Raw genomic sequence first — 26,400 nt, forward strand, 5'->3', positions numbered from 1 at the left:
TTAATTTGTAATAGGACGCTATTAAATACGAAACTAATCAAGTCAAAAAATTATTGTATTTTTTTTTGTAAAAAAATAGTTCTTCTTAAAAAGTAAATGTATTTAATTAATTATTATATTTAATTATATTATTCAATTTCAAATATTTGATTGGAAATAGACATTTCCGATATACTAGAAAAAAATTCAAACTTTATCGGACTAACTGTTTATATTGATCTACCATAACAAATCGATTGATGTTTAGTACTCCTAGCTAAATTAATTTTGTGAATTAATAATTCGATTTTATTTGCGTTTTTTATCATTTTTGTTAAAAATGTCCATGCATATAAATGATTATATATTCGAAACATTGTTAGGACAGGGGTCTTTCGGGTATGTATTCGTGCTAAATTAAATTTTCCTATTTCCTCATCGTCTATTGTTTCTAGATCAGTTTACTTAGTACGACGAAAGAAAGACTCTAAACCATTTGTAGTTAAAGAACAAATTCTCGATAATGTAAACGCACTACCTTTTAAGGTGAGGAAATTTCTTAATTGAAATAGGCCAAATTAATTGTGTCACAATATCAAGGAGATGTACCTATTAATTAACTTTTTTTGTAAATAAAAGATTGTCTCTATGCTTAATTTTATATATTATAACTAATTGCATGCATATTTAATGTGCTCAGAACATATCAGAAGAAGTGAAATGTTTGCACACTTTGAGACATACTAATATAGTTGCTTATTATGGAGCTTGGATAGAGGACAATCACAGTTACATTCTTATGGAATATGCAACGCGAGGCACTTTGAAAGATTTATTAGAAAACAACGAGACACCACTTAAAGAGGAAGTAAGAATTTGGGAAACATTACATCTCATTATTTTTCGTCTACGATATTTTAAAAGTTTGATATAGTATGAATATGTTAATACTAATGAATACATATGTTAATTTAGGATGCGCTGTATTTATTCTCCCAAGTCGTTCTTGGAGTTCACCACATCCATTTCAAAAAGATTCTTCACCGTGATTTGAAACCGGAAAACATCATGCTAACCGGAAGTCGCGGTGACATCGTAAAGATCGGAGATTTCGGTGTCTCGAAAAATTTTAAAGAGTATCATTCATTGTGAAAAAGTTACTTTATAAAATATTAATAGTTTATGTTCAATATTTTTATATAATTTTATGGAGTATTATTATTATTGTACAGATTAACGAAACCATCAATTGTATGTCGCGCTGGATCATTTTATTACATGGCTCCAGAAATGCTAACAGACCAATCTTATGATTTTAAGTGCGATATATGGAGCATGGGCGTCATTCTCTATGAAATGGTTTCAAAAAGACATCCTTTTCCCGCTATGGTAAAGTTAGATTAATTTAATTCGGATTTTAGTCAATGTAATTTTTGACTTTGTTCTATTTTCTATATGTATAGTACGTATCCCAATTTTCAGAGTCTGACAGAAATCACAAAAATGGTTTGCGAAGAAAGACCACGACCTCTTCCCAGAGGGACATCATCGTCTGTTGTTAGCTTGATATCAAAAATGTTGAGAAAAGACCCATTTTGCCGGCCGAAAATAGATCAATTGATTCTCTGTCCTTACCTTGTATCTTTCATTATTCGGATATATTTAAATTTAGGACGAGTTATGAGTATTACTAACAAGAATAATGGAAATTTTAATCCGGAAATATTTCTGAAATTTTTAAAATCGTAAGTAACGTTTAAAAATTAGACACTTAAAGTTATATATTTAAATATAGATTTTCTTGATAGAACAGTCACTTTTTATATTTGTATTCATATAATTATTATATAGTTCTGTATATAACATTATAGTATAATGTACTTTATAATAACTGGTAATTATTGTAGGTAGTCAGTTTAATGAAATTGTACAGGGAACGGTTATCGAACTCGGGCTCTCTGTACTAGGATCAAAAGCGTAACGACAGGAAGCGAAGGCCGGAACTGCGGAATGTTCGTTTTATTTCATCACGTGCATACCTTTTGAAAACCGTTCAGTTCGTATTTAGTTTAGTTATCATTCTTCTGCGTGTATAAACGTCGCAATAACTGTATTACTAACTTCTGTTTATCAGGAAACCGTGTTGGAAGTTGAGTGTTAGCTTCTTGCTATGCAATTTAAAGTGTAAAATTTCCTATTTTCGTATTTAAAATACTTTAAATTCCAGAAAAATTTATAATAAAATAGATAAGATAGAAAAAGATTCTCAGTTGTTTCCACGATGAAACATGTGATTGTGTATCTGCTTAACATTCTTTATATAATACTTCAATATTAAGATCTTCTTATTTTTTTCATGAAATAAAAATTGTCTAAAATATTAAGAAAATGTGGCTGATTTTATTAATATGTAATTGCCTTTACTGGCTAATATGTGCTTCTTCATGGATTCCTTTAAATCCGATGCTCGGAGAACAAATAGATCTCGTCGGCGGCGAAAACGAAAGTTTCATTCCCAATTGGACCAAAAGTATGGAAAATGACGAGACGAAGGATGTCTTTGATACTTTTGTCACCAATGATGCTTTCAACTCAACGCAATTTCCATTCAATTCTATTGATCGAGATCATGATCTTATAGACGAAGTAGAACATATCGAACCTAGGCATTGGCCGGTTAGACCAGATATTCTATATACTCGGACAATTATTCCTCCAACCACAGAGATGCCATTGCCACAAAAGCCACTTAATCCGCCTACTCTTGCTCAAAGAAATTCATCAACGCAGAGGTAAGAAATTTATAAATATAAAAAAATTGACCTGTTAAAGTTCAATCACTTCAAAATGTATCATTTTAAGGTATCCACCAATCACACCACCACTATCTACAGCATCAATAGATGAAGTTTTTTGTGACTTTGGAACATTTCCAGCACAGACACTTTGTGAATGGCAAAATGGTGAAAGTGTAATAAACTGGGTAGCTGGAACTGGTATGGGTACCAATTGGATGGGTGGTCCCCCAAGTGATTATACTACTGGTACTATGGAAGGAGGGTATGCTTCAATATACATATTTATTTCCAATTCTATGTATGTATAGTAACTCAAATTTGAATTAGATATGCCTTCCTTGAAACATCACAACTGTCACAAAAGGATGGTAAAACAAAAACTCTAGGAGGACTGTTGCATAGTGCTCAACTAGGAAGTACAGGAGTTGTTGGAACTTGTATTATGTTTAAGTATAGCATGGATGGCCTCAGCGTCGCCGGTCTGAGAGTTCTACTTCATGTAGGTGTAGATGAATATTCTATTAAGAAAGAACAAACTGAAGAAATCACTCCAGAAAATGCGACTATACCGTCTTGCAAGCCACTGGAAATTTTTGACGAACGTGTCATTTGGAATGCTCAGTATTATACCCTGGGTGTTTGGCAGCAAACTCAATTGCTATACACGTATCCTGAGCTACATTCGGTAATTGGATAACTTTCTCCCCGAATTAATATTTTCCTTGAGAAAAGTATCATGGTTTCGATATTAAGAACATTATGATTATCATATAAAAACGTGGTATTTATTTTTAGTTGATCATCGAAGGAATTCCTGTGGATTCTACCGATCCAGCCCGTCTATATAGAGGCTACATAGCCATAGACGACATAGATTTACAGCCAGGTACTTCATGTATCGGTTTCTGCAATTTTGCTGGTGGATTTTGTGATTGGGCTAATGACGCGGAGGATGATTTCGATTGGACAATTGTAAGTTTATTATCAATTTCACTATTACGCTATAATATATATAAATACGTGTATAGAGTCGTGGAAGTGGGAATCCCACAACTGGACCAGCAATGGATAGTTCGACAGACCAATCAACAGCTGGGGGATATGCGTATATAGATTCTTCCTTTCCTCGTCGACCAGGAGACAGAGCCAGACTCGTTAGCACCAGCTTCCCCGCATCAAGTGCCGATACACCTATGTGTATGCACTTTTGGTTCCACATGTTTGGTTCTGGCATCGGTTCTTTAAAACTGTTCATTCGTCATTTTCGTAGTTTGGATGCACCTCTCCGAGAAATTTGGAGTCTGAACGGAAACGCTGGAAATACGTGGTTCGTTGCTCAAATTACAATTAGCTCTCTGGATGATTTTCAACTCCTTTTCGAAGCATCTGTAGGTAACACTGAGATGGGAGATATTGCCATTGACGACATCTCTTTTACACAAGGTGCTTGTCCAGGTAAAGATTCATAAAAAATAATACATACAGAGATCTAATCGAAAACGAGTTAGTGATCACTGTTGGTTTTCGAATATTCATTCATATACACTTACAGCTTTACCTCAAGTTGCCGTACCTACACCACGAGACTGCACCTTCGAAGTCGACGAATGTGACTGGATCAATTCTCGAGATCCTGATCGAGTGGAATGGGAAAGAGTATCTATACAAGTGCTGAATCCCAGGAACCAACGAAAATCGTACAGCAATGGATATACAGTTAATCGAAGAAATGAGTATTTCCTTAATTTGGGACGTCCAAGAGGAGGACCTCGATCATCCGGAGGCGGAACAGCGCAACTTGTTAGTCGGGAAATGAAAGGCAGTGACGAGCCATTATGTGTTACCTTCTGGTACTTTATGTTTGAGTCTTTCATTGATTCTATTGGACCAAGCTTAGGTAGATATTTTATATCTTTTCTTTAATTATTCTAATGTGCCTATAATAATGATGCAAATTCAAAGGTGTACTCCGTGTATTTATACAAACAACAGAAGAATCATCAACTGAATCAAGATCAATCTGGCAACTGTATAGTAACCAAGGACCCACATGGAGGTATGCACAAATCAATATAAACGAAAGGAAGAACTTCAACGTAGTTTTCGAGGGTACTTGGGGTCCCAATCGTGCTAGTGGCAGCATTGGCATTGACGATATTGCTTTCTATACTGGCAATTGTTCTGGTAAGCTTTTAATAAATCCTGTTTTTCCTAATTCTACCTCGAACTAATTATGTTATTACTGGTTTGTAGTGAAACCACCTGGTGCATCTGTGAGACCAGAAGATTGTAGCTTTGAGAAAGGGTTATGTGGTTGGGAAAATATTACTTCTTCTGAGAACGAGCGTACAGTCACTTGGCAACGTGCGTTTCTTGCCCATCGTCCAGCTCAGCTATTGGATAAAACTTTTGGGGCAACCGGAGACTTTGTTTTCTTTGATATTTTTACTATAAATAAACAATCCACAGATGTACGTTTACGATCTCCAATAATTCAAACATCACCCGACGAAGAATCGGTTTGTTTCACTTTTTGGTTTGCTGCCTTTGGTGTTGAGGAATCTACAACGTTGCAAGTTATTAAAATGAATACCGACGAAGAAGCAATCAACGATGAAGAGAATGACGGAAAACAACAACCTGTAGGTATTCATAATTCTTTGAGATTTAGGATATCCTAAAAAATCAATATTTTATTTGTTTCAGTTATGGTCATTAACAGCGAAAGGATTTAACAATCCTAGACCTGTATGGACTGCAGCACAGGTAACAATAGATGCACGTGCATCTTATCGCCTCATCTTAAGAGGAAGTGCTAGTAACGGAGGTTTTGCGATCGACGACATAAAGTTTCAACCTCAAAGTTGTACAAGTAAGATTCTTTTTATCAAATGAGTAAAATAGATAGACATACCATACTTTGATATTCTAATTTTGTAGTTCGACCAGCTGCTGCTCAACCCGTTAATAGTGGAAATTAAGCTATTAGAACTCATTATGATCTATATTACATTGTTTTTATTTCATCTTTTATAAAATTTATATGACGTAAGCCTCTGTAAATAATAAATGCACAATTCATTCAGAAATAAAAGCCAAGGATTTATTTATATAAATGTGTAACATCTATCAAAAAATCTGTATCAGAGGAGGCTCTTTTTCTTGAAAAATTGTCTCTTAATTTCAAAGATAACAACACCAAGTGCTACAGCCGCATTCAAACTATCCACTCCTTTTACTAAAGGTATATTGATACGAATACAGTTTTTTTCTTTCAAGAATTTATAGGAATTAAAATTCAAACCTTCAGTTTCTCCACTTACAATAATTACAGATTCTTTTTTTGTATAATCTACAGAATAGTATGGAAGAATAGGTAATTTTAACATGAGATCTCTCATCAGGTGTTTATTTTTTGGTACCACATCTTCTTCTGATTGCTTGTTAGTATCCACAATAAGTTTTGACTTCAAATCTTCTGGATCAATATCAAATATTTGCAAACTTGTTTGAAGTATTTCAGTTGAATAATTGTGCAAAAACTGATCACCAAAAGTGCTATCTGCTACAAAAATGTTACTGTCTTCACTAATTAGCAATGGAATCTCATCCCATGTTGGAAATGCATGAATAGGTAGTTGGAAATGTGTACCAGCTGCACTTCTGAGAACTTTTGGGTCCCACAAATCTACACATCCTGAAGATATTGAATCTTAATTTAATGATTATTTCTTTATTTAAAAAATTATTAATGTCATTTATATATATGTCATAAATTCATGGTCTAATACCTTTCATTATGATTAATTTTTCACAGCCTACTGCTGCAGCAGCTCTCATAATAGATCCTAAATTCCCTGGTTCTCTTATATTATCGCAAATAATTGTAAGTGGTAATGCATTATCAACTGGTTCATTCTTATGTACATTTGGAGTTTTAAAAATTCCTACATTACAAAAAAAATATAGACAAAACTATAAAAGTATTAAACTTCTTAATACAAAAGATGCATATTTAAAATATACAATATTATTACCTAACAAGCCAGGAGAAGTGGTTAAAGCAGACCACAACTGTATTGTAGTATATGGAACTTTGTATAATTTAACTTCATTGGGAAGTTTTAATGCAGCTATGTCGGATGAATCATTGAAAATTATTGAATGCGGTATTGCACCAGATTTTATAGCATCTATGATTAGTCTTTTTCCTTCTAGAACTATCTCATCATTTTTTTCCCTCCTCTTTCGTGACTTTAAATTACTCATCAAGGATCTATAAGCATAAAAATTCTCAAATAATTCTTTTTATTTTATACATATAACTTTGAGGTTTTCTATTTAAGATTATAATAAAATCAAAAATAAGCAACTTACGATACAATTTTTTCATTTTCTTTAATTTTTGTAAATAAATTCTTTTTCACAGCGTTTTCAGTTTTTTCACTGTTTTTTTCTTGGATGGGTTTCTTTTTACTCGATTTTCTCGCGGAAATCCTTTCTTGGCGAATGCGCGGCTGAGTAGTATCTTCACTTTCGAAAAGTTCATCTTCGTTAACAATTGCAATCGGTCTTCGACTAACCCATCTTACATACGTCCGTATTATACACAAATTAACTGTCTTTAATTGCTTAGCATATCGAATTGGTTGAATAGTATTACGTACAATATTTAGAAATACCATCGTTACCCACGTTTTAATACAAAATATTTATTTATATTACTTATAACCTTTTTCTAAACATTGCATAGTTCTTTATTAATTGTGCAGAGCACCGAACACGTATATTTTGATGAAAACATTTCTCTAAAATATTATATTATTTACACAAATTAACTTAATAATTAACTTAGAAAAATGTACACGCATGTTTTATTCAAAGAGTTTAAAAACAGCAATAACGTGAGTTAGAAAGTTCGGGACCATATGAGACTCGTTAAAATTCTGCTATAAAAATTTAAACTACTAGATGTCGACACGTGTCAATGAAACATTGTTCTGTGCTTTGAAATTTATAAATGTTGTGGTTACCGAATAATTATTAATTTGTATCATTCACAATTGATAAGATTATTAACACTGTAATAAAATTATAAAAGTCGTTTCTAAATGTTTTAAGAATTGTCCTTTATTTATCCGCTAATTGATTCAAATCATATAAAATATTTAAGTGAAATATTCCCGCCAAAAAATATCAATTTTTGTTCGTAAATTTTTTACTAAAATTTATTTCTATGATGATTAAATAATTGAATAGAATAAGTATGATGATTAGGATAACATGCTTAATGTAAAAAGTCACGGATTCAATTTGCTATAGCTAATATTATCATAGTTATATTTCAAACATAAGAAAAAATGTAGAGCAAATTAAACAATTATAGGGCAGGAAATTCGAAGCATATTTTCTCTAATTTATTAATTGGAATTGCCAAAGACAATTTTAGGGTCTAAGTATCAAATGTTAATTCAAAATACATGCATTAAAATTCAGAGTAAACAAAATAAATTATTATAGTACATGATCCCTATTAATTTACGTTAGAAAAGATTTGATACTCTGACCCAAATAATGTCTTTATCTTAAATTAATTTCGTTTCAATTTACATAAATATACTATTTCTAACATCATCCAAGATATAGTTCTTCTTTTTAGTAATTTCACATGTATACATGTTTATATGTCGCTGTATACACTTGAAGAACAGAATTTCTTACATTAAAATAGTTTAAAATAAGGTAAAAATATATAATATATATAGCTCATAATCTGTATCCAAAGAGATTTTAACCAGTCTCTAGTTTTGGATATCAGGCACTGATTCCACTATTGAAGAACCTTGGCCAGAAAGATCCATTCTTTAAAACTTAATCAATACAGTCAACATAGTAATAGTTATAGTAGCATAACAAATATATATTATTATATATTTGTGTACTCTGATATGCATGTAATGTACGCGTAGTTTTATGTGTGTCCATAGATGTAATATTTGTGTATGTGTTATTTTTCTGTTGTGTTATTATATGCAGTGTACGCACATGTCGTATTTAAAGAGATGTATACAAGTATAAAGTATTTATAGTCAAATATTAGAACCGCGATTGGTATCAAACCGTTCCATATAATTATTCAGAAGTTTTCTTCTTTTTTTTTTTTTTTTGGTTTTTGTACGCTGTCATAGGAGCTGAAAGTTATTAATTCTCAGCATGAGATATGGATTAAGCCACGTAAATATCTTTAACCTACTTCATTATTTTTCTGTTATACGATTACAAGAAACGTTTATATTTATTGTCTTTATATAATTAGAACCCTTAAGCCCTTATTTCTTATTGTCTCATAATTCCTAATAAATTAACGCGATAAAAGGAACTGATTTTTGAAATATTTTGTCTTCTTGGTTCGCATGAACGAGAAATTTCTTTCTATTCACATAATTATTATTGTTCTTCATATGTTTGTCTAACAAAAACCTTTATGTTGAAAAAGTAATCAAAATATTTCAATTGTGAGTTATAGTCTAACTTTCAAATTTTGCGGGCAATCGATCGAGCGCTTAAGGGTTGAAAGTTAAATTGATTGTACGTGTAATCGATACACATATAGTTTAAATAGGTATGTTGAACAAAATGTCCACTGGTGCGTTTTCATTCCTTTTATTTTTTCAAAAATTTCATTTTTATATGTAAGTATTTAATTATTATAATTTTTAATACACTGTAACACTTTACCTCTCATATATCGCAAAATTGAAATCGCATCCATGTCGATTGCACGTACAGGTTACAAGAATATCTCTTAACAGTAATTATTGTCTTCGGTATAGTTCCGTTGATTATGCTTTATTTATCTCTTATCTTAAGTATGTATATATATATATATATATTTATACATATATATATATATATTGTCAAAATTTTCAAAATATTAGTCTTTCTATTTTATTGTCAAGTTCAAATAAGGCGGAGAAAACCAGAGCATAATAGTTTAATTTCTATCTTGGATTGGAATATCGATTATAGTATTATTTCGATTACCGTTGCAGCCATTATTAAACGGTTTCATATTCGAAGAATCGGAACGAAGATCCTGATGGAAGAAATAGATATTATAATAGATAATCATCGACTAGGTACGACTACCATCATTATTTAATTCTATTAAAATTTAAATTAATAATATAGTTAATAAATAAAATTGTAATAGACATAAAGTATCGTTTATAATTCGAATAACCTTCAATTTTGACTTATCATCAATGTTTGCTCAAATAATTATAAACGATACTATAATTGGTGTCTGTAAATAAAATAAATAAGAATTTTCTTATCCAAAAGTGTCTAAATATTTTTTGGACTAACCACGTTAAGAATAGAGTCTACTATAGGAACCAGGAGGCTGCCAATAAGAGTATTGTTATAAAATCATACAGCCAGATAAAACAATAATCACTAAATAAGCTATAACATTATTCTTTCTCGTTTGAAATTTTCAATCAATTTGCGAGAAATAATATTAGTATAGTATTTATATATTATGGCATCACTAATATTAGCATAATTAAAAGTACTAATAACTAATATTCGTATAATTGAAAAAAAAAACGAAAATGCAACATTTTGCTCGTGTTTTCTCCGCTCAGCGGCACAAAGGTACGATTACGTTGCCGTTGCAGCCATATTTTCAGAAATAGTATTAAATTTATATATCTGGAAGATTCTACACAGGCAGCGGATACGGCCGCGTAATTAAATCTGTGCGAGTTTAAACGAATTAAGAAAATATACATTTTGTAGCATTGCCACATATCGAAACTTTTTTCCTTCCGGTTACGACTTTCCATCGATTCGTTCCATTTATTGACTTACATTTATTCGGGTATAGGTAACACACGTTGATTAAATCGAGATAACGCGGAGATCAAGGTCCGAGATTTCAATGCGAGACAATGAAATCTTTAAGAACAATTTTCGATAGCAACGGAGGAGGAAGAACGAAAATGAGAAGCCCTTTCGCGGGACGATACTCACTGCTATCAACGCAAGGATTTGGCTTACGAAAATCGGAGATTGCCAAGAAAGCAAATGCGAATCTTTTGCATCTTGTTGCGTGCGAACGTATTCGAGGAATTGATACGTTGATCATTAGGATAGCTTCTTCGTGTTGGAGATGTCAGCAGTCCGTCGAGATACTAACGCAACAAGTATTCACGAGACTGAGGACCGCTCCTCTGCAAAAGGTAGTTGTTATGATTCATTTACATACAATATGAAGACTGAGGATATTTATACTATTAAAAAATTAAGAGATGCAATAATGTACAGAATTCATATAATATACAAAATCATAGAAAATATCTTAAGTATTCGTTTTAATATTTGAAATAAATCCTTATTTAAGTTCTATTTTTTTATTTATATTCACAAAAATATGAAACTACATAAAGGTCCGCAGTATAAGGACATCATTATCGATATAAAAATGTAGAGCGAGATTTCATTTATTTGAAGCCGAAATTTCATTGGGTTGTTATAGGTTTGAAACGAAACTATTAGAGCGTTTAGTAATTTAAAGCGTTAGAGCGTACTATGCATAAAATTAAGGAGAAGACATAAAATTAACGGAGGAAAAAGAAAAATATGAATGAAGTATGTTCATTAATACATTATTAATTATGAATATTAGAGAAACATTATTTTTTCTGTTTCTCTATTAATTTTAATGAATGGAATGTTTCCATTGCCATTTGTTACTCACCGTCCAAGCCTGACCAATATTTGGCACGTTCGATGTATGTCGACCTTGACCGAATTCATAATTAATTTTCGTCGGCATTCGCAGTGTCGGCTTCGGAAATTGCTTCCGAGATTGCATATGAAAAGGGTGCTCGTTGTCAACGGTATCCTTGAAGGTAAATGTCTTTTCTGCAAGTTTTTCAGCTTTATGTTGTTCCTAAAATGTTTAATTTAGTAAAAGAAAAAGAAAAAAACATAGAAAAATATTCCTTATTTAAAAAAATAATAATTTTTATTACTTTAATGTTTGAGATAATCTGGGGACGAGTAACAAACTTGGCTAATTTATGAGATATTTTCATTGTCACTAAGTTTGAAATATCAGTTTAAACAATATGTTATGAATAATTAGTATATTGCCAATCGTTTGGTAATATTATATTATTTTTAAGAAATCTTTTCCTAGAAAATTATTAGAAAGATACAAAAAATTTCAATTTCATGTTATTAATTTTTCTAAAATGAAATTCGTTAATTTTGCAATTCACTCGATTAGCAAACATTTAAGTATATTTGACTCAACTCTGTTATTAACCTGTAGTTCACGAGCTCGTTCAGCGCGGAGTAATTCCTTCAAATGCTCAAAACTGCCCGCCTGAGGGACATGAGGGGAACCAACAATCGTACGGTATTTCATCTTTAGATTTTGATTCGACGGATACGAATTGATTGTTCCGAAAAGTCGCGGGAGTTTGTCGAAAGGCCGTGTCGGAGGTCGCATTCCATTTCTGAATCTGCTGCCCGCTGGTGCTTTATGTACCATCCTGCCATAAATTGGAGCACTACTTCCTGCACGGTTACGTGCTCTTCCCGCTAATCTTCCTACACATTATTGCCAGATAGAATGAACAATATTTAATAAAAGATTATAATATTCAGTATTAAAAGGATTTCGTTCTAGATATAACTTTACCAAAATGGGAAAAATGTTTCATAAATTCAAAGTACTTTTATTAAAACTAAACCTCTGTAATGGGATTAGAAGATCTAAATATCGTATACTTCCTTATTAATTTATTTTCATATATTGTACACTTCCTTTGTAACTGTTGCTTCAACATAGGCGCCCCTTTGATCACTTTGAATTGTAGTAGTCTCAGTAGAGGACAAGTCAGACATTATTCTGTATTACTCGGTATTATAACATAAAGCTGTGTTTATCTATCTATCGAATTATTTAAATGGTAAACAAACACTTGAAAATAATTTTTGTAAATGTTATAAGTATTAGGAGGAAATAACTCTATTACCTCTCTGAATAGTCTAATTTTAAATCGTTCGAATATTTCTTGTATAATAAGTGGTATCCCTTATTTAAGTTATTTATAAAGTTAGGTCTTCGTATTTTATTATGAATTTTCTGCAGCAAGTTTAAGTCAGAGAACACTCAAGGTAATGTATAGGCAGGCATCAATAATTCGATTATTTTACTTCTTTGCTTATGTTTGGCCTCTATTGTGAACTGCACAGAGCTAGGCCTTAATTAAGCGAGCAAACCATACGGTAACAAATTAACATGTAACTTCAAAATCATTTAACTTCCCCGTCTTAGAATGAATATAACGGCAAATAAAATAAAACATAATATTACAATAGTTTAATGAAAACAAGAAAAAAATAAAAAACAAGTATTTATCAATTTAACTTTTCTCACTCGGTTTACAATAGAATTAACTTTTTTACAACCCTGTTCTGCATAGAGAAAGCTAAACAAATATATCAAATTCCATTCATCCACTGTAAACTGTCTTAATTAAAATAAAAACCCAAAATACCTCTCTTTTTAAAGTTTAAGCATACCCTATTCAATCTATCTAATTTTATGCTTACCTTTACAATACGTTTATTTAAAGGTATTTGTATATAAAAGTTTCTATAGTAAATATTTTGCATTTTTTTGTTTATAATCGTTTTTCTGTAATTCTCTTATTAACGAGATTTCGTTATACCTTTTTTTAGATAATGTAAACAGTAGGATGAGTGGATATAATGCTATACACAACTCCTGTAAAATCGTCTTACCACGGTGGGTGTGAGGGGACTTGGGGCGTTCGGGATAAGACTTCCAGACGTTGTACGAAAATGGATCAGGATAAAGAGAGTATCCGGTAGTGGTTTTAGCAGCCCTGCTTTGTCGCTTGGTGTACCTCCACATTGCCCTCAATTCCTCGCATGTCGGCTCAGTCAGGTCAACGCGCTTCTCGGCGATGTCGCCGGTGTTCCCTGATTGCGGCGAGATCGGATCGATGTATCGTATACCGGCCACGAACGGGCTGCTTGAGTACGCTAATACAAAAGCGGTCCATACAGCCACAGTACGCATTTTCTAGGAAATAAAATGTCCAAATTCAGATCCAAAATTCAATTCAAAATAACAGAAAAGGTGATTTCTTTTTATGTATTATTATCTATACAAAAAAACTTCTTATTGGTATCGAGAAAGATTATAATTCTTATCAGGATTACGAATAAATTGTAAATTAGTATATGAGAAGAATATAATCTTCTGGTTTCTTTTTCATATGAGGTGTTTGAGAAACATTAAGATGCTCTTTTTAAAGAATATTTCTTTTTATTTGTTCTATTCTTTTTATTATCAAGTATTCCAGATTGAATAGATTATCAAATTTTAGATGGAAACAAATTAATTTAATTGGATTAGATAATTAGCGTGATAGCGATTAAGATTTATTTATGATGCAAAAGGAAAATTTAAAAATTAATGGACACGGAAAAATTATATAATATAGTATTAAACAAATCTCTTTTCTTTTAAAAGAATAAGTCCTGTATTAAATATGTATATTTGTAAACAAACTTTGCAGTGGATTTGAAGAAATTGAAGAAATTTCTTGAAGTGAAGTGAAGAAACTTTGCAATAGATTTTTTTAAAGTAATTTTTGATATATTATTTAATCACAAGCAGAAATTGATTTATCTTAATATTGATGTTGAAATAGCACCCAACCGGAATGTATTGGATTCCCGAAATTAATTTAATTTCTATTAGTAACTGAATTACTAAACTTTCTCGGATTAATGGATAATAGTTATCCAATTACGAGTTCCTTTTTATCTATGGCGCAACATAAAATTTAATCATTCCCAACATTCGTGCTATGGAATTTCTATTAAGAATGGTGTATTCTTGCTTTCGTTAATTGAATACTGGAGAGAGATCAACTGCTCGGATCAGTCTTTATTTCTCCGAATTTAATCTCGCTTGACTATTAAAACAATACTCTATGATTTCTTTTAAAAACTAACAATTTCGACTTCAAAAGATAATCCTCGGAAAAAGTCACAATGAATACTAAAACATTTATTGAGAGCCGTAAAATTTAATTTTAATATACATAAATGCAAGATTAGTATTAGTCAAAAGATTAAATATATGTACCTATATGTATATCTTTTTTTATTATATTTACGTGGGGTTTTCTATAATACTTTATGAAGTGGATAACTCCTTATACACTGATATTCTTTACTATTATTTTTATTATATATTGTTAATTTATTTCGTTCTTTACATTACCGTTATTATTATTATTATTATTATTATTATTATTATTATTATTATTATTATTATTATTATTATTATTATTATTATTATTATTATTATTATTATTATTACTATTATTAATCGTTACTTAATGAAGCCAGTGACTGTTTTTCGATGGAATTGGGTACTTTACGTCATCTGATTATTATGGCTGCTTCCTCTTTCTTTAACATAAATCTTACATCTGTGTCTTTAATCAGTATAATTTAATCAGTACAATTTAACGTATAGTGGCAACAATCTGAACGACATTATTCTATAATTCAGAATAGCTGTTTCTTGTCATATTCTGTTTCTCGGCTTCGGTTGTGAGTTACAAATATATATAAAGATATAATTTGTATAAAATATAAAAATATATGAAATTAATTGCTATCTAGAACAATGACTCCTCGATTAGATGAAGAAATTCAACAGAATATTTAGATTTAATATCCATTCTTAATATGAGGAAAAGAAGAACTTGAACAATTTTTAACCAGTTTTAATCATTTTTCACACACTCAGTTCTTTCTTTCTTACATTTTCGGTATACACATCATAAATGCTATGAAAAACTCGAAACTAAAGAATATGACAATTGAATCGTTCAAGTGAAACATTAATAACTACACGATAAAAAGCTGTAAGAAAAGCAAACTAAAAAAGGAACTAACTTAAACAAATAGAAAATTACCTTTTACATATTTTGTGGCTATATTTTCCTCTCAAATATTAAAAAGTACGTACGAAACAAAAAATATATTTTCATTGAAACTATTAGTATATTATATAAATATTTTTTTCTTTTCTCAGGAAAAGGATTACTGATCACGTAGCTGCTTTTCGTTACCAGCTCTAACAGCTGTTTCTCGAATATATCCTCCCTGCTCATCGTTCCTCCCATGACAAATTATATTTCAAACGTGGCTGAGCAAAATATGAAAAATTACCTCCTCCGTCTCATTCTGCAATTAACATAGAAAGCCCGAAAAATCTAATTCCATTCTGACAAAAACTCTTTACTTCAGAGAAACTTAAAATAAATCAGAAGCCAAGGAATTTACAAAGTGCCTAATAAAAGAGGAAAATATATGTAAAGTAATAACTTTCACCTACTGCTTATTAAAAATTCGATAAAAGCTATTTCATCATCCCTTAAAATATAATTTGTTCTCAGTAAAAAATCAAGTGAAAAATGAAGAAAGAAGATTGTGAAAATATACCTGTAACATTGATCGTTAATACACGTTGACAGGATATCGGTGGTCGAGTAGCGGAGCTACGAAGGAAGAACGTTTTTCACTGGCAACTTCGATAAATCAAGGAGAGCAGCGAACGAGAGAGCGAGCAAAGAACGAGTCGCATGAATGGAACCAGCGGACACACGGGGTGGAAAACGAGGGTGAGGGAGAGAGAGAGAGATAGAGAGAGAGAGAGAGGAACAGAGAGTGCCAAGGAAGGAAGGAGGTCAAGAGTGGAACGAAGAGAAACTGGTGAATGAACGAGAGTCGGATTCACTAACCTGGTAGTCCACGCAGTCCGGAAACCGAGGAGCAACTGAGAGAGGTGGTATCATCGAGGCAACTATTCGCCTTCCTTTGCTGCCCCCTCTTCCACAGTACACCCCTTCGTTCGTTTCAAACCCCTCTACGCGGGCTCTGTCGAGCCCCCTCTCTCTTTTCTCTCTTCCTTCTTCTCTCTATTCTCTTCTTCATACTCCAAAAGGAGCTTTTCGTCAGGACGTTTGGCTGTTTCTAAAAGTTCCTTTCTAAGAATTCCCTTAGTATCTCCTATATTTCTCTATTTTAGATATGCATAATTTTATCCTCTTTCCTATAGACTACAATTTCTTGAAGTTAATCTTTTGACGTTATATTTGTTAAACATAATAGAATTAATAATATAAAATCAACTGTATTCATGCTAATGGTTATAGAAGAGCTATAGCATTTATTTTTTGTCTTTTGAAGATTACTTTTATATAGTATCTTCTTGACTTTATTCTTTTTTCTTTCACTCCATGATCCATTGAATACCATGAATATGATATTATTCAATATCATAACTAGGTAAAATTAATTTCGGCACATTATATATATTGCCTTTGAATTTCTTATGTCTCTGTTAGAGCCAGTAAGTCTTCTAGACTTGAGGGTTATGATGTCCTACGGCTAGGGTGGCAGATCACGAATAAGCTTACGCTAAGTTCCGGTCCGCCTGCGCAACAAGTTTCTCCCTGGGACTTAAAATCGTTGTAGCCCGTACCCTCAATCTAAATGAGAAGTAGTTGCGTCACTGAACTATCGAATTTACCAAAAAATTAACATTGAACTCTTTCCAATGTTCTTTCGGGTAAACTAAATGAAAAATCAATATCTCATTTTTCTATTTCTTTCATTTATAATTTTTTCACTTTTGAAATTCTGATTTTAACAATAAATTCATAAATATATCTAAATTTATGTAGAACAGAAATATTTTAATTAAGATCGAAAATTTTATTTATAAGATTTGTGAAACTAATTAAAATGATTTTAGGGTTGGAGACCTTCGTGGCTGAGTAGTGTACGATGAAACTCCTTAATGCTTCAGTACTAGGTATGCGTATACATATAACATGCATACCTATTCCACTGAAATGAACACCTCGCTATCTTTCACATAGATATATTTTTCATTATACGACATAACAAGATCTAGAATTGAATGAAGCTAGAAGACAAAGAAACTTAGCGATATTTCTCCACCGACACCGCTCATTTCTTCATATCTCGATGAAGAACCATTATTGTCCCAGAAGAGCTAGTCTTATCGGAATGGAATAATCAACGCAAAACAATGCCTTTTTAGTCTTCTAACGACGTCAACAGTACTCTCTGATGCAGGTATCGAGCGTCAAATTAACAGATTTCTTGGCTGGCACAATTAAACTTCGAAATTTCTGCAATTTCTTTCAGAGCAGTAAATTTCAAACTTTGTAGGTGTTTAAGCTGTTGACGTGATTCATTAATCTTTCGAATTAACGATTACGAGAAGGAGGTGGCAGAAAGACACGAGTTTACGTAAAACGTGTAAAGCATGAATTTTTGGAAAAGCACAGGGGTAAATGTCAATTTTAGGGCAAAGTGGTTGTGCCTACATTCGTGCGTATAATCGAAGACAGGGGTGAAACCCCCTCTCTTGTTAGCCACCCACGGCATTCCAGTAATCGGGCTACCGTTCCCTCTTCTTCACTCTACCTTTCCCCTCGATCTTTCAAGGCCCTTCCCCTCTGCTAACCCCGTGTCACAGCAGTGCGGCTGCTGAATGACCGAAAGTGGGGGTAACTCATCTCTCCTCTAACTACCCACGCAATCAATAGCAGCCTTGCTGCTTCTACTGAATGGACTCTGCCCTCCACGGCCTCCGCTGCTCTTCGTCTGCTTCGAACCGGCTTCTATCCCTTTTCACCCTCACTCTATCGATTACTACGCCCTTGCCGTGCGATCTTGCGGGGGGCCGCTCTATCGACCCATCCACCTGTATTACAGTTCATTCATAAATCTTTGCTGCTTTTCACTCGGGATTGCAGCTTGTTTCTTCCTCTATTGGTCGTCTAAAGAATATTATTGCATATATTTTCATATTTCTACACCTGGTTGTTGTTTATCATAGGATTTATAAACATTAAAATCTGTAACGAAAAAAAGACACGTGTGCTTTAGTTACGAGGAATATCAGAATACCGTGTATACTCTTCCTGTGGTAATAAATTGATAAATGACTTCTGTTTTAATATCGTGCGGTTTTATGTCAATATTTGAACGAAGATTGCTTGGCGAAGGCAATTTTTTCTGACTTTCTGTTTGATGATATAAGAAACGTGGGGTACCAGACAATATAATGGTGTTATAGATAAGCTTCACTCATATAGGATCCAATCGGTTCACAGTCGGAATGATGAAGAGATCCTTCAATAGACATTTGTTTAGCGATGAGTGAGCAGAAATGGAACATTTAGGATTTGCTTTTAGGCAGGAATTTGTAATATTCAAAGAACTAATCTAGTACAATATTTTGTTCATTTTTGTATCTTTCCTTTTGAAGAGTAGGGAAGAATGAGAGAAAGTTAACGAATAAATTTTCAAATAGTTAATAAAATGTATTTATTATATTTTTATTAAATACTGTACATTATTTCATCAGTTTTAAATGCACGAGTACGTGTTACAAATTAATTGTTGATAAATGTTAGACTCATCTACAATTAATCATCCATCTAGCTTAGCTTAATCATCCATCCATTAGCTTTATAGAATCTTCCATTTAGCTAAACACATTGTTGCTTACTTAATTTAACTAGTGCTGTCGAATGTTGCAACGATCATTATAAAATATGTACGTAATACAATATGTATGTGGATATAATAACTTCACATTCTTAATCTATGTTTATCTATTACAATTGAAATATAAGACATAAACTCAGATCGACATCGACATTTGCATTTTGAAACGATAACCTTACTCGAGAATCCTTTTGACTTCAATAGATTGAATGGTTTATTATAAAGCTTTTTAAAATCAACATATTTTAAAATGTCTTCAATTAATCGCATCATTTTATTGTATTTTAAGAATATATACTCGTTCGTTGAAAACACTCATCTTATATTTCTAAAATAATCTATTGTAATGCACAAGAATTATCCGTAAAAAGTTAGATGTTTACGTTAGTGGAACACCAATATTACGGTTTACATGACATGTATTTGTAATTGGGTACTTCAAAAGAGACGTAAAAAACATTAATTATAATCAATTGATTTTATCTTTAACTGCCCGTGGAAGATCATCTCTCGCTACTCCAGTAGCTCTTACCAATCACTTCTGTAAACGTACAAGTCATTTTACATAATATAAAATTGGGGAAACTATTTCACAGATATTACTGAAGTATAATTAAATGCTTTAGCATGGTGTGAACATACCGTTACTTACCTGTACGATTGCTAACAGGGCTACGACTTCGAGAATAACTCCGACTGTAACTGCGACGATTACGACGACCGTTGTATTCCCTACTGTGACTTCGACTTCTACTTCTCGAGTAACTACGATCTTTTCCGTTTCGGCCACCTCGAGACCGCCATCTATTTCTTCCGCCTAAAAGTATCCACTCAATTAATTAATATTTTCTTAATACGTAGAAACTACTGCAAATATACTAAGAAACTGGAAATATTAAATGAAAGAAATTAAGTATTTCATCATATTCAAGGTAATAAGAGATTTTTGAAGTACAAAAAGCTAGAGTAAATGATAGTTAGAGGAGATTATTTTAATAGGTAAAAGATATATAAGAGTACCTCTATGCCTGCCATATCCACCACTCTTACTATCGGCAAGTTCGAGTAATTTCGGATTGATAACTTGGTTCGCTTCTTTTAATACCTGGATTAGGTCGTTAGCCTTATTCGAATTATTAGGTGTAAAAAAGGTATATGCTGTACCAGTTTTCTGCCGACGACCTGTTCGACCGATTCGATGAACGTAATCTTCCGAACAGGAGGGATAGTCAAAATTGATGACAAACTTGACGTCTTCAACGTCTGAAATAAAGCATTATGTATTAGCTGTTAATCACCAAAAGCATCCGCCTCCCAGACAGACGTCAGTTAAGATAGTAGCATGGCAAGACGTATATAAAATATCGTATTAAATATCTCAATCACTTATTTTAAAGTAATATTTAGATTAAAATACGCTCTCCAAAAGGTAGTACTACAGTCATTCACCTATGTCACCTCAACTAAGAGTGTCTTATAAATTTATCTGACTATATGTATTGTAAGCATTTTAATATGTACATATATAAAGAAAAGGAAACACACGCATATAAAAAATCTTGTAAAACGTATCATTTAAAGATTTCTTAAGAACAAATATTTGTTTTTGTTCTTAACTTCGTTCAAATAATAAAATGAAATAAAGATCAAAGGAACAAAAAAGAATACTATGTCTTTAGAGAGCGTTTTAACTAAAGTATAAAGTGCTGAAATAAATTTCCGCGCGAAAACAATTCTGGTTCCCTTCTCTAACAAAACTAATATTTATTTTAATATACATTTCAATTAAAAAAGTAATATTTCAATTTCATAAAGATATATTTAATTTGAAATACATACAAATATTCTTAATTTGTCTATATAATTGAAAAACAATATAAATATTTAAGTAAAAAGAAACCAGAATTGATATACATAGAACCTTATTTGATATGATAGTTAGTATAATGTGAATATGTAATGATATAGTTATCATAAAGGATTCAGGAAGATAAAGGAAATGTAAATTCAAATGGATGTAAAAGTGATACATGTGTGTATGTATATAGAAATATACATAAATATATATACATACACATATGGGATGTTTTATAAAATATTCAAAATTCTTGAACTGAAAAAGAACAAGGCAGTTCTTGGCAATATTGTGTGACCATTAATCAACAACTTTTTGAATTTCCACATAATATATAATTATAATAATGTATAATAATTTTATGTATAAAATAATCTTTGAGAATTTTATTGTATTATATAAAGTTGGCAAATGATGATCACAAGAAGATATCAAGAATTATCTTGTTTTTTATTCAAGAACTTCTCATACACTTCAGTATGTCAGATTTTACAAAACATTTTGTTACATATGTATATGCAAAAAGTGTACATATTGAGACCCCCAGATAAATGCATTTGAACTGTACTACATCTTTTTGAGGAAATCTAAGACATTTTTGATTAAATGAAATGTTGGGCAATTCTTAATTTAGAAGACATTTAACGGAATTTTTTTGATAAATTTTCAGATATACACATAATTCAAATATAATTACAATTTTTAATACACAATTAGGCAATTATATCTTCCAAATAAACAATCACGCAACATTTAGATATCGAGCGAAGTTTCTCTTTAATAAAAAATTATCTGAGATTTCATTGAATGGGAATGTTGATACAGTCAAATTACCTTTTTTCTGGGTGGCTTATACAGCTATATATATATATATAGCAATTAATTTAAGATTACTGTTATACTAAAATTAGGCAATGGGTGAGTGTCGCTAGCAACGTACGGGCAGGGCCTGGCTGTTTGCGCTCGCTCCAGCTACAGCCTCCGCCATTCTGTTGCTACAGGGCACACTTAGAGGCTCTGGCATCAGCTACCATGCCACCGCCTCATTGGACCGTTGTTGGGTCTGATTAGCTTGAGCGGCCAGCGCAGGGGATTCTATTCTGGCAACAACGACTTGGCCAGCCCAGATGGCGTACAGCGTAGCGTAGAACTGATATCCAGTATGTAGGAGGTAAAGTAGACCCCGATTTGGCCCGGACTGGCCTTTCACGGAATTGACGTATAGAGGCACGCGTCGCAGCCAGCGCAGACAATGCAAACTAGTGCACCACCGAACAAACAGGCGGCGGGCACCCCCAATTTGCTTTGCATTACCCGGCGTAGGTCTGCGCGCAATGTGCCTCTGCAATACAAACAAAGATCCAACCGCGTTAGGTACATGTTTATCTTATTATCTTCCTGTGTTCAATATGAATTTTGTATTACAGTATTTCATTTTATTTTTGAATTTTTTATTCTATCTTTTTTTATCAACTATTATTAACAGAATTCTGATAATCTCAATGAAGGCGATTTTATGAGAAAAAATATCTCTAAACTCCTATTTGATCATCTGTGACTTACGGCAAGCATAGAACATTGTTATTAGATTGACCTTAAGTTCAAGTTATAATTACGTTACAAATATAGTAATATAAAATGGTGCATCAGCACTTTATGAAGTTATTCAATTCTTTAAGAAAGTAACACCTTACATCTCCACTATGAACTGTACAAGTACTTGTTTCTGACTTTAGAATTCATTTGCTTTCTCTTTAATTAGATCAATTGCTTCTGTACCTTTATAAATCAAGAGCTTGCCTTTATAAATCAATTGCAACTTGTTTTTACTACCTTTCTCGCATGTATTATTTAAAAATTATTACCTTTAGCAAAAAGTGAGGAAGCAAAATAAACACAAACATTAGAAATGCTGAATGAACCACGTTATGCATTTAAAACACTACGTATCTATTATCTGTAATTTTAATTTATTTTCAAAAGATAAAATTTTTTAATATCTAAAATTTTAAACAATTTCTACAATTTTCATTAACTTTTACTTATCAATACTTTAATGAAAAAATTTATAGTTATTTTCTTTTCAGTCATAAAGTGGTTCAAAAGATCAATGAAACCTTGTTCTGATTATATGAAAATCATCTGTATTAATATCAAAAAAATGAAAAATGATAAAAAGTAGATTCTTATTTTATGTAGGATAATTTTAATGTTAACAAGTTTATCATATTCTCCATTTAGTAATTATATTTTTAATATCACGTCAGAACAAGATATCTCATATACTGCAGTAATTATTAAGCTCACTGGTAGAAATGTGATTTAGAGCAATTCATTCTCCATATCAAAGGAAAATGATCAATGACACTTGATATTTTATTATATTATAATAACAATTGTTTACTTACCAAGACCACGAGCAGCAACATCTGTTGCGACAAGAATTGGCGCTTTCCCTGATCTAAAATCTAAAAATTAAACATAAAATTTAGTTTCAACTATACTTTAAAACATTGTAAGTATCCAATTAAAAATGTTCACCTTGTAAAACCCAATCCCTTTCTTGCTGTGTCTTGTCACCATGTATACAAGCGGCTGGCCAGCCATCACACTTCATTTTTCTTGTTATTTCATCCACTCTGCGTTTTGTCTCAATAAATACTATGGTTTTGTTTTCACTTTCCGCCATTATTTCTTTTAAAAGTGTGCTTAATCTATAATCGAAAATAAAATTAATAGTAAAATCTCATTGAGCTTTCCAACAGCTTTATAGATATTCTTAATTTCTTACTTATTTTCTTTTTCGTAGTCTTGACATACATCAATAATTTGTAATATATTATGATTTGCAGCTAACTGTAGGGATCCAACATTAATTTGAGCATAATCTTTTAAAAAATCTTCAGCTAAATTTTTTACTTCCTTGGGCCATGTAGCTGACCACATTAATGTCTGCCTATCTGGCCTAATTTGTTCTATGATCTTTCTAATTTGAGGTTCAAATCCCATATCTAACATTCTATCTGCTTCATCCAATACTAAATAGGTACACCTTTTTAAATTTGTACGCCCTGATTCAAGAAAGTCTAATAATCTACCAGGTGTAGCTATGACAATCTCTACCCCACCATCTAAATCTCTGGCCTGTGCACCTTTCGGTGCTCCACCATATAGACAAGTATTTCTAATACCAGAGGAATGACCAAAATCATTAGCAACTTGCTGAATTTGTTGTGCAAGCTCTCGCGTTGGTGCTAGCACTAAAGCAATAGGTCCATCCTTTCGTCCTAACTTAGGTTGACTATTAATGTGAACAATTGCTGGGAGTATATAAGATAATGTTTTCCCAGAACCTGTTGATGCAATTCCTACCATGTCTCTTCCACTTAAAGCAATTGGCCATCCCTGTGCTTGTATTGATGTCGGTTCAGTAAAACCTTGTCGCCTGAAAATTATAAATAACAACATCTCTATTATAATCTGTTATATCAATGGCTCACATTCTGTAATACATATCTTAATTCAAAATTTTCAGTAGCTATTTTAATTATTTTAACTAATTTTAGTTCTTTAGTATTTTTTTTCTTATTATCTTAAAGTCCTAACAATTTCAGCTCCATTCTTACTTGATTTGATGAAAGTAAAGTTTCCAGAATAAGCAAGTTTTAAGTTCTGATAGTATTCTTGACAATGTACAACATATCATCACATACTGGATACTTGTTCTAAACTTAAGAAACAAATTCTAATATCACCATTGTAAAATATTTGCACTTCATAGCTACTAATACATTTGGAGCATTTTTGTTTTGAATAAAATTATTACCTGAAAAAAATGCTTACTTTATCTGCTTTAGAACATAGTCTGGAAAACCTGTTTCTTCAAATGTGAATACAGGATTAGGTATATTTTTCCCCTTTAGAGTGATTTCTTTTTCACTTCTGTATTGTTCAACTATACGTAAATCACGATTTTTAACTGCCTCATGTGGTACATAAAAATCTTTTTTGAAAGGTTCCAGTCGACTTAAATCCCATCTAGGTTTTCTTAAATTTGCTCCAGGTTGACCACGGCTATGTCTGCCACCACCCCGATCTCTACCTCCACTACTACCCCAATTTCTTCTATCTCTTGGTGATCTGCTACGAGATCTACTGCGAGATCTACGTCTCCTATCTCTGTCACGACTAGGACTAAAAAATGAAATACACAAGTATTATTAATACTCAAGTATAAATCTTACTATTTCTATGTCATAAAATTCATTTTCCAAACAAAAGACTTATTTCGATTTATAAAAATAAAAATAAACATATTTCTATTACTTTAATTATCTTATAAGCTATATACTACTTTTGAAATATATAAAATCCATGACAGAAAATCTTAATTTTACGATGCATTTTAGAAATTCAAATTTCTTCCAAGCTTACCCTGAAATACGCAGAAGGTTATAATTGTCGCAAAAATATCATAAATGTCATAGGATTTTCTAATAGTTATGTTTTGCTTCCTACTTCTTATTTTGAATGTAATTTGATTCTACTTTAATGCATAAACAGTTGCAGTTCAAATACATTCATTTCGAATATGCGATTATTAACGCTGAACATTGAGCATATTGATAACATATATTTCCACATATCTACATGCGTGTATACTTTACCTCCTATAGCGGCCCATGATTAACTTTCTCTTAGTTTCCTTCTTCTTTTTTACTACGAAGTTCTACTAACAATAATAATTGCCTAAATACAAAAAAACACAAGATGCCAATAAGTTGTAAAATTTGACTCCAATCAAAAGACGTAAAGTAAATGAAAGCGGTTCTTTAGCCATAAACGATGTAATCACAAGAAGTAACGATACTGTAATGCTTCTTACGCATGCGCAGCAATTGATAAAATCTTCGTTTTAGTGATTCTAATATTTTTAATTTTACCCTTGAAAAGGTAAGATTTGAACATTAAAGAGACTCCACTAATTTACTAATATTGTCGCAAAAACATAAATATTATTCTTAAATTTATTATTGAAAATTGTTAAATTTATCTTATTTATTCTTAAATTTATCGTTGAAAATTGTGTAG

General features: G+C 31.8%; 5 protein-coding genes and 1 long non-coding RNA gene across 15 annotated transcripts; 3 read left to right on the top strand and 3 right to left on the bottom strand.

Annotated features, from left to right (window-relative positions):
• The first annotated feature begins 42 nt into the window (after positions 1-42).
• Positions 43-2,368, top strand: LOC126923425 (serine/threonine-protein kinase Nek5-like). 3 transcript variants are annotated; one of them, XR_007713149.1, is made up of 8 exons: positions 43-378; positions 435-525; positions 680-847; positions 955-1,115; positions 1,212-1,368; positions 1,462-1,724; positions 1,891-2,035; positions 2,114-2,368. XR_007713149.1 is itself a non-coding variant. In XM_050736863.1 (7 exons), the coding sequence occupies exons 1-7, from the start codon at positions 320-322 to the stop codon at positions 1,958-1,960; spliced, it is 969 nt and encodes a 322-aa protein (XP_050592820.1). In that variant the 5' UTR covers positions 43-319; the 3' UTR covers positions 1,961-2,368. The 3 variants fall into 3 exon arrangements, 2 of the variants coding, with proteins under 2 accessions (XP_050592820.1, XP_050592822.1); XM_050736863.1 differs by having other exon boundaries at positions 1,891-2,368; XM_050736865.1 differs by lacking the exon at positions 2,114-2,368 and having other exon boundaries at positions 1,887-1,942.
• On the top strand, positions 2,364-5,871 carry LOC126923409 (MAM and LDL-receptor class A domain-containing protein 1-like). The gene is made up of 10 exons (XM_050736823.1): positions 2,364-2,771; positions 2,842-3,039; positions 3,105-3,462; positions 3,573-3,749; positions 3,806-4,232; positions 4,330-4,674; positions 4,740-4,961; positions 5,031-5,419; positions 5,484-5,649; positions 5,718-5,871. Exons 1-10 carry the CDS (start codon positions 2,368-2,370, stop codon positions 5,756-5,758), a joined length of 2,727 nt encoding a protein of 908 aa, XP_050592780.1. The 5' UTR covers positions 2,364-2,367; the 3' UTR covers positions 5,759-5,871.
• Positions 5,855-7,729, bottom strand: LOC126923424 (rRNA methyltransferase 3, mitochondrial). Its single transcript, XM_050736862.1, has 4 exons — positions 7,155-7,729; positions 6,815-7,053; positions 6,569-6,724; positions 5,855-6,474 (listed from the first exon to the last, which is right to left on the bottom strand). The coding sequence occupies exons 1-4, from the start codon at positions 7,460-7,462 to the stop codon at positions 5,921-5,923; spliced, it is 1,257 nt and encodes a 418-aa protein (XP_050592819.1). The 5' UTR covers positions 7,463-7,729; the 3' UTR covers positions 5,855-5,920.
• Positions 7,730-8,920: 1,191 nt separating this feature from the next.
• Positions 8,921-16,750, bottom strand: LOC126923427 (uncharacterized). Of its 3 annotated transcripts, XM_050736874.1 has the most exons (6): positions 16,649-16,664; positions 16,350-16,405; positions 13,602-13,905; positions 12,115-12,401; positions 11,542-11,736; positions 8,921-11,014 (listed from the first exon to the last, which is right to left on the bottom strand). In XM_050736874.1, exons 2-6 carry the CDS (start codon positions 16,356-16,358, stop codon positions 10,976-10,978), a joined length of 834 nt encoding a protein of 277 aa, XP_050592831.1. In that variant the 5' UTR covers positions 16,359-16,405; positions 16,649-16,664; the 3' UTR covers positions 8,921-10,975. The 3 variants fall into 3 exon arrangements, with proteins under 3 accessions (XP_050592831.1, XP_050592828.1, XP_050592829.1); XM_050736871.1 differs by lacking the exon at positions 16,350-16,405 and having other exon boundaries at positions 16,649-16,750; XM_050736872.1 differs by lacking the exon at positions 16,649-16,664 and having other exon boundaries at positions 16,350-16,489.
• LOC126923431 (uncharacterized) lies at positions 16,577-19,168 on the top strand. 2 transcript variants are annotated; one of them, XR_007713154.1, is made up of 5 exons: positions 16,577-16,692; positions 17,255-17,478; positions 17,665-17,724; positions 17,792-18,011; positions 18,108-19,168. It is a non-coding gene; the product is annotated as an uncharacterized LOC126923431 (long non-coding RNA). The 2 variants fall into 2 exon arrangements; XR_007713155.1 differs by lacking the exon at positions 17,255-17,478 and having other exon boundaries at positions 16,602-16,692.
• Positions 19,169-19,326: 158 nt separating this feature from the next.
• Positions 19,327-26,174, bottom strand: LOC126923416 (probable ATP-dependent RNA helicase DDX17). 5 transcript variants are annotated; one of them, XM_050736840.1, is made up of 8 exons: positions 25,977-26,174; positions 25,153-25,503; positions 24,101-24,754; positions 23,851-24,023; positions 23,718-23,777; positions 20,475-20,717; positions 20,107-20,271; positions 19,327-19,995 (listed from the first exon to the last, which is right to left on the bottom strand). In XM_050736840.1, the coding sequence occupies exons 1-8, from the start codon at positions 25,991-25,993 to the stop codon at positions 19,958-19,960; spliced, it is 1,701 nt and encodes a 566-aa protein (XP_050592797.1). In that variant the 5' UTR covers positions 25,994-26,174; the 3' UTR covers positions 19,327-19,957. The 5 variants fall into 5 exon arrangements, 4 of the variants coding, with proteins under 4 accessions (XP_050592797.1, XP_050592798.1, XP_050592799.1 ...); XM_050736841.1 differs by having other exon boundaries at positions 20,097-20,271; XM_050736842.1 differs by lacking the exons at positions 25,153-25,503; positions 25,977-26,174 and adding an exon at positions 24,936-25,043.
• Between the last annotated feature and the right edge of the window lie 226 nt (positions 26,175-26,400).

The sequence above is a fragment of the Bombus affinis genome, chromosome 13, assembly GCF_024516045.1.
Source record: "Bombus affinis isolate iyBomAffi1 chromosome 13, iyBomAffi1.2, whole genome shotgun sequence".
Classification (NCBI taxonomy): Eukaryota; Metazoa; Arthropoda; class Insecta; order Hymenoptera; family Apidae; genus Bombus; species Bombus affinis.

Bases quoted from the DNA above. Each gene is read 5' to 3' on its own strand.
- LOC126923425 (XM_050736863.1), top strand. From the start codon at position 320: ATGTCCATGCATATAAATGATTATATATTCGAAACATTGTTAGGACAG. The intron at 526-679 runs GTGAGGAAATTT...TAATGTGCTCAG, and splicing joins TAAACGCACTACCTTTTAAG to AACATATCAGAAGAAGTGAA. The intron at 848-954 runs GTAAGAATTTGG...ATGTTAATTTAG, and splicing joins AGACACCACTTAAAGAGGAA to GATGCGCTGTATTTATTCTC.
- LOC126923409 (XM_050736823.1), top strand. From the start codon at position 2,368: ATGTGGCTGATTTTATTAATATGTAATTGCCTTTACTGGCTAATATGT. The intron at 3,750-3,805 runs GTAAGTTTATTA...ATACGTGTATAG, and splicing joins ATGATTTCGATTGGACAATT to AGTCGTGGAAGTGGGAATCC. The intron at 4,675-4,739 runs GTAGATATTTTA...GCAAATTCAAAG, and splicing joins TTCTATTGGACCAAGCTTAG to GTGTACTCCGTGTATTTATA.
- LOC126923424 (XM_050736862.1), bottom strand. From the start codon at position 7,462: ATGGTATTTCTAAATATTGTACGTAATACTATTCAACCAATTCGATAT. The intron at 6,725-6,814 runs GTAATAATATTG...TTTGTAATGTAG, and splicing joins CACTTCTCCTGGCTTGTTAG to GAATTTTTAAAACTCCAAAT. The intron at 6,475-6,568 runs GTATTAGACCAT...CAATATCTTCAG, and splicing joins AAAATTAATCATAATGAAAG to GATGTGTAGATTTGTGGGAC.
- LOC126923427 (XM_050736871.1), bottom strand. From the start codon at position 16,702: ATGATACCACCTCTCTCAGTTGCTCCTCGGTTTCCGGACTGCGTGGAC. The intron at 13,906-16,648 runs GTTAGTGAATCC...TTTATTTCCTAG, and splicing joins CGGACTGCGTGGACTACCAG to AAAATGCGTACTGTGGCTGT. The intron at 11,737-12,114 runs GTTAATAACAGA...TAAACATTTTAG, and splicing joins AACGAGCTCGTGAACTACAG to GAACAACATAAAGCTGAAAA.
- LOC126923416 (XM_050736840.1), bottom strand. The intron at 23,778-23,850 runs GTGAACATTTTT...TTTAATTTTTAG, and splicing joins AAGGGATTGGGTTTTACAAG to ATTTTAGATCAGGGAAAGCG. The intron at 20,272-20,474 runs GTACTCTTATAT...GGATACTTTTAG, and splicing joins TGGATATGGCAGGCATAGAG to GCGGAAGAAATAGATGGCGG.